This window comes from Hordeum vulgare, chromosome 7H (assembly GCF_904849725.1).
Source record: "Hordeum vulgare subsp. vulgare chromosome 7H, MorexV3_pseudomolecules_assembly, whole genome shotgun sequence".
Taxonomy (NCBI): Eukaryota; Viridiplantae; Streptophyta; class Magnoliopsida; order Poales; family Poaceae; genus Hordeum; species Hordeum vulgare.
In genome coordinates this window covers 79,307,370-79,313,719 of record NC_058524.1, presented here as the reverse complement: position 1 = coordinate 79,313,719, position 6,350 = coordinate 79,307,370, and the positions used below count along the sequence as shown (strand labels likewise).

Below are 6,350 nucleotides of genomic sequence, written 5' to 3'. Positions count from 1 at the left end.
TCCCTATCAAGCCCGAGCCGCAGGAGACGCCGCTCCATCGGCGCAACCACGACGGTAACCTTGTCATAAATGAGGGTCGGCATGTTCCTTCCCCTCCTCCCCATTGCCACCTTCGCCTGGTGAAGCCGAAGAAGGAGCGTCGACCGTGGTGAAGCAGGAGCACGAGGACATGGCCGCCAATCTCGAGAGCGGCTTCGCCTGGTCGCGTGCTGACTAGGTCAATCAAGAGATGGAGCGCCATCGCCGTCCTCTAGAAGAGATCGCCGAGCGGTGCCACGGCCCCGACGAGGGCTGCGTCATCGTGCTCTCTGACAACGACGAGGAGGTCGCCGTGTCGAGCGAACCCGTGCGCAACGGCGATCCAGGACAGGGCTGCAGCAAGGATGCTTCGAAGGATGAGCCGCCGAGCGACGGCAACGACGATGATGGGGCAACGACTACACCGCCTTCTGCAACCTCCTCGGCATGAACTAGGTGTAGTCTTTTTAGGTTTTGTTGTATGTTTATTTAATTCACCCAAATATCAATGAAACTGCCTATATTTGGTTCAAATTGAGTGAATTTCGTCGTGTTTGGCCGTTTAAATTTTTTGGGAGTCGGCTAGGTTGCGTTCGCGACTGGGAATTGGTCCCCCCCCCACAATTTCGCCAGCTACGCCCCAAGATGCGCTATTTCTCCCCAAAAAAACACCCTTGGGGGTCAAACGACTCGAGATGCTCTTAGAACTTTTGTTGTTGTTCAACAGAATTTTTTTTGATTTTTTAGATGCTTTTCAGAATCTCCTGTTATCCAAAACAATAAGCTACGCTGAATGCGCGCCCGCTCGGCCTATCCATGTAGGCAGGGTGGCACTGTGCAGCCGTGTGTTTCGCTGACTTGTGGACCTGGTTAGAAAAAGACAGAAGAACTCGCTGGCCCACGCTTTAACCCTCCCAACGCACGCAACCTCTCCTTCCCCTTTCTCCCCCTGCTCGATTCCCCGTTCCTCTCTGCCGCCGCCTCTCGCTCCTCTCTTGAGCCCTTACCCTCGACCCGCAAAGCGTCATGGCCGTTGCCGGGATAGGCTGGGTAGTGTAGGCGAGGAAGAGAGGGTTGGCTGCGTTTGGCGTCCCTGAAGTATCAGGGGAGGGCCGGACGCCGGGCGAAGGCGGCGTGGAGTTCCGTGGCCATGGTGGTGGGAGGGGTGGCTCCCCATTCTCGTGCAACCACAATATCCAACGGCATCCCGCGGTGCTCCGTCGGCCTGGGCTGCCCCGCGAGGTTCTTCTCCGGCGACAACGCCATAGAGTTCGGCTGTAACAAGGTCCTCTCACGCCCCTCTTCTTCTCCCCTTGGTTCGGTTAGATCTGGATGCTGCCTTATTGTTTCTCACACTGGTTCAGCTGTCAACGGCAGTTGGAAAGTTGATGCTTGCCCAAGCCCTATGTATTAGTCGATGCGGCATGATTTGCGCACTTCTTGGGCTCTATTCAGATGAGCTTCATATTTGTGGCGACCCAGCTATTGTCCCTATTATTCAGCGATTGCTTGGAGCTACTGATGATGTGGTTACAATAATTTTACCAAAACTCACGTAAATCCTGATGATGTGGTGACCACCTATTGATTTTTTCCCATATGGAAAGTGAATTTAATCATTTGTAAAGAAGAGTAAGACAATGCACCTACTCAATATAGTTAGGATTAAACCGGAGTAAATACCATGCCACATATTTCCAAATCGTCTCCCAGTTCAAGCAGACATTGATTTTCTGAACTGATCATATACTCCAGATTCGAATTGTGCATGTGGGATTCCAAACCATAGTATTACTTCCGTACACATGTGATGCTCCAGAATCCAAACAGTAGTATTACTTTCGTACACATGAGATGCTTCAGATTCATCTGGTTCATCCAGATTGGTGTCTTCCCAGATCCCAACTGCGCATGTGGGATGGTTGTCCTCGCCCAGAGCTGGCATCTTCAACGGCGATTTGCTATCTAACCTATCAACAGGTATACTGTCTAATTTATGTCTCTTTGATTTCCTGTCTAGATCCATTCTTTGATTTATCTATATAGGTGTGCATTTTTTATGTTCCCTTGGTGGTCTATGCAGCATCACAGAGAGTGGGAGGACTATCCCGTCGGTCAGAGAAGGCGGGGAGGAGTGGATGCCAGCGAGGGAGGAGGCTCTGCCCTGCCAACTCGCTTGCGTATAATAATAAGTCCACGACAAGGACAAGACCGATGATATAGGGCATCACTGGTGCCAAAAGATGTGTTGCCAAGTGTTGATGTCGCAACAGCCATGGCCGACCGCTTCTTCCCCAAGGACCTTCCCAATTTGGTTTACGCAGCCTGCTCACCGTTCTTTGCCCCGGGCTCTCCAACCGGCTGCTCCGTGCCACCCTACGGAAAAAAATGGTTTTGATTGTGTTCTGGTTTGATGTGGTGGTGCACGCGTGAGGTGCTCGACTAATTGATTGTGTCTTGCAAGTCGTGAAAGAGACATGGATCACGACGGGAAGTCAAGGACGGGCTCTCGCTTTGCACGGGTGTGCTCGGGGTGGTGCTCTTGCTGTTCTCATTTTAGCTCCGGTCAATAGCTCACATGGAGTTGTTTCTTCTCTTTGTGTTGTCATTCATGGCATTGTTGCCTATCTATTTGCTGATGTGCGTTTTGTGTTGCTCAGGTTTCAGTGAGGTGAGTGAGGTGAGTTGCTTGTTTGTTGTCATGCGCAAATCATGCGGCACTGAGTCTCGCGTAGCCACTCCTCGTTGTCGTGGTCACCACACGGAGAACCCTTCTACTGTACGGTGCCGTCCACTTCTGCGTGATCCAACACACGAGCCCGCGTTCTGAGCCGCTGGTCCTCGTCATGTGGAGTAAGGTAGCCTCCACAAGGAATTGATCCAGAAACACCCGTGCGTAAGCTGGCCTCCAAAAGAATAACTCATCAACAATTTTATGTCTATGTTGGTATTGTAAGACTTATTGGTCATGGATATTTCTTCATACTTACATTTTCTGTTGTTCAAGGTAAGGCACGGCCTTTGGTGGATTTCTGGTGGTACCTGAAGGAGACCTTCTTCCCAGATGGCCCATTTCGTGTGGCGGTGCGTGAGCGAGCTGCTGGACTGTACGTGGCGGCGGCGCTTCTATACTTCTTCCGTTCTTGGAGTGGGCGCCAGCCTACGGGCTGGGCACCTCAGGTCGGACATCATCGCCGATACTTCTTTCGGTTCCTTGAGGTTTGGTGTCCATGCACCGCCCCTTGTTAGAGCGGTGAAGAGAGATGCGACATGGAGTGAGGGAGCTATCGACACCGACATAGGAGGTTGATCTCCACCGCGGTTTCCTCTATGATTACATGAAGGATGTTTGTTGTTGTTTGTTGGTTCTGTGTGCGGGAGCTCGATGATTGGGGGAGTTCAGATCTATGGTTTCATTCTCAAATTCTATTCGCATGGATTGAGATAAAGATGAAAATATAGGTTCCCTGTTCATGTAGAGGATTTTTTTTGTTCATTTAGGTTTTTCCTGTACCACTAAATGTTTGTTTGATTTTTTTCATGTGGGTTCTCTCTGATTTTGCCTTAGTCCATGTTCTTAGTCTTCGTTCTTTTATTTTTAGTGTATGATTTGAGTATTTGATTCACGTATTTTTGGTTTGGCAGATATTCAGTATCTGTGTTCTCTGCAGGTTGGCTAAACAACAAGATTCTTTTATGCAATTTGGTGGATTAGTTGGACTTGTAAATAACTTTTCTGATCCCACCACACTTTATATAGGGAAATAGTATTTCTTCATATTGTTTTTTTGTTTTCTTTTGTTCTTATTGCTCATAATGTTAAATGTTTGTCAGGCTGCCACCATATATTATTAGTATGTTGCAGTTCTTTTCAATAAATCTTTAGTCTCTTGTTTCTCCGGTCATCTTGAGTGCACGTGTTTTTTTTATTTCACTAACTACCTTCCCATTGTTCCACCTTCATTTCTCAAATCCCTGCTTATCAGTTATCCCTGTATATGCATTAGTGATCAATATTTCTCTTCAGCCTCATTGTTTCATTAAGACCCTGCTCTACCCAGCCTTCATAAATTCATTATGCCCTTGCTCATTATGTATATAGACTCTTTTGAGCATTCTCATTTCTTATCTTTTTGTTTCATCAGCATGTTTTATTACTAACCAGAGGAAGTTTCTTCTCACTTCTTCAAGGAAGAACAAGGTTCCTACTTACTTTTAGTGTATGTTGTTTCAGACGTGTTATGTAGGTACTAGGTAGAAGATTTTTTTGCTTCAAGAAGTGTTATATAATAATACCATGTATTTTCTGAAAATAATTCCTTCTATTTTGTTTTTTACACTAGACATTGATGCTACTTGTGCTTCTTTAGCAGTGACACCATAGTCAATTTGCATTTTCTGTCTTTTAGCTATACTATAAGCCTTTGATTTGTTCGCACCATTAGGTCATAGGGAAATATTAAAATATGTAATATGTACTTTTTGTTCTTATAAGCTGCTGCTTCTCATTTCTGAAATTTATTTCTTTATGCAGCTTCATTCTGATTTATGTGAATATAAGCATAAGAGGTCCAGTGGGGATGCTACAAAATAATTCCAGAGGTGAGTATCCGGATCGCGTTGCTGGTGGTCATCTCTTGCGATTGCCTACATCGGGCTTCTAACAAAGCCAAGTCATGGCCTCATGAGCTCGCTTTCGAATTAATTGTAGTGCATCGTACCCGTTTATACTTCATGGGTGAGAACTTTTTTGCTCATTAGATGTATCCCTGCCTATGATGGTTTTGATCTCAAATAGTATAGTATGTGTATATTTGACCAATGTGCTACTATTATATCATAATGTTATAGCATATGTCCATATTGATGTATATGAGTGAGCCTAAAGACCAAACATGTCATTTGAATGTGCTGAAACAAGATAAGCGCGTAGAGGCCCGTCTTAGGTGGCGCCACCAGGTGGCGCCCCAGCCTCTAGTACGATTGCATTTGTGCTTTAGATGCTCCATGTCCCAACACACAGGACCCGTCCTGAAATTCCGGGGGCGTGGTGGAACTAAAATTAGGGGCCCTTAATAAGCACACCAAAATAATAAAAATGAATATATGTATATGAGAAAAAAATATTAATAACACTTGAATGCATTGAAAAACGGTATGCATATCAAATAATTTATACATATTACCTTCAATTCTAACATTTCTGGATGCAAAGTCACTTATGATAGGGTCGATGTCAATCTCATTCAATATCTTTTTTCTATGCCTAATGTAGCCAAACCAACTAACTTCTTTTGAGTCATTGTTGACCTCAAATAATTCTTCAATAATTTCAGCTTTGAAAAACTTCTTTCCGCTGATACGACCATGACAGACACAGTAAATAAGATGCGACAAACAATGAAGATATTCGGATAACAATCAACTTCTCTAACATTACACCATCGGGCAAAGTAAATTTAATAGTCTTCAATTCAGAAATAAGGTCATATATATCAACATCAGATGAACCAAGAATATTTCTGCAAATTTTGTGTAAAACTCTGTTATTGTACCAATTTATCAACACCTTTTTTCCTTTTCCTTTTATTGCTATCTGATGCATACATCTTGTTTCTCGTCGGCATACTAACACACAATCCTGAAAAAGTAATTTTTACATCAATTATTGAATGGTACCACATACACTCATTTCTGGTTGGCATACTAACACACAATCCTGAAAAAGTAATTTTTACATCAATTATTGAATGGTACCACATACACTCAATGTACGGCAAAGCACAAATATAATAGGCCAGTGCTTTGTGCCAGCGCGCCGGCCAAAACTTTCAGCCGGCCACGCGCGGGCCGCATGATCCGCCAACCGCCACGCGTCCACATCGTTAGATCTTCATGCAACATTTTTCCCTGATGCAACAAAATTTCGACGTGATGCAGCAATTTTCGTCAACGGTTGCAATAAAAAAAATTAGCAAAAAAGTATCTATGTGATCGTCGCAAAAAAACAAAGCTGATAGTGCGTGGTAGCAAAAGTCAAACGCCGGTTGTAGCAAAAATCTATGTGAACGTGTATGCAACTTTTTAGTGAACTATTGCAACAAAAAATGATGTCGGTTGTAGCAAAAATTAACACGGTTGTGGCAAAGTCAAAACGTCGGTTGTAGCAAAAATCCAACGAACTCGAGTTGCAACCAACCATGAATGCAACTTTTTTAGTGGACAGATGTAACAAATGAAAAACGATAGTAGCAAAATTAAACAGTAGTTGCAGCAAATTTACACGATATAAAAGTTGCATCCACGAACCAACGAAGCGCGCCCATGCAAAA

General features: G+C 44.5%; 1 protein-coding gene across 3 annotated transcripts; it reads left to right on the top strand.

The window, feature by feature from the left end:
• Positions 1-951: 951 nt before the first annotated feature.
• Positions 952-4,889, top strand: LOC123412355. 3 transcript variants are annotated; one of them, XR_006613475.1, is made up of 4 exons: positions 952-1,303; positions 1,917-1,998; positions 2,102-3,198; positions 4,553-4,889. XR_006613475.1 is itself a non-coding variant. In XM_045105306.1 (3 exons), the coding sequence occupies exons 1-3, from the start codon at positions 1,169-1,171 to the stop codon at positions 2,239-2,241; spliced, it is 357 nt and encodes a 118-aa protein (XP_044961241.1). In that variant the 5' UTR covers positions 953-1,168; the 3' UTR covers positions 2,242-3,234. The 3 variants fall into 3 exon arrangements, 1 of the variants encoding a protein (XP_044961241.1); XR_006613476.1 differs by lacking the exon at positions 4,553-4,889 and having other exon boundaries at positions 2,102-2,583; positions 2,679-3,234; XM_045105306.1 differs by lacking the exon at positions 4,553-4,889 and having other exon boundaries at positions 953-1,303; positions 2,102-3,234.
• Positions 4,890-6,350: the final 1,461 nt, after the last annotated feature.

What these genes read in the sequence shown, in the direction of transcription:
- LOC123412355 (XM_045105306.1), top strand. Translation starts at nt 1,169, where the DNA reads ATGGTGGTGGGAGGGGTGGCTCCCCATTCTCGTGCAACCACAATATCC. An exon ending in TAGAGTTCGGCTGTAACAAG is followed by an intron (nt 1,304 to 1,916) that starts GTCCTCTCACGC and finishes GTGTCTTCCCAG; the next exon opens with ATCCCAACTGCGCATGTGGG. An exon ending in GCTATCTAACCTATCAACAG is followed by an intron (nt 1,999 to 2,101) that starts GTATACTGTCTA and finishes TGGTCTATGCAG; the next exon opens with CATCACAGAGAGTGGGAGGA.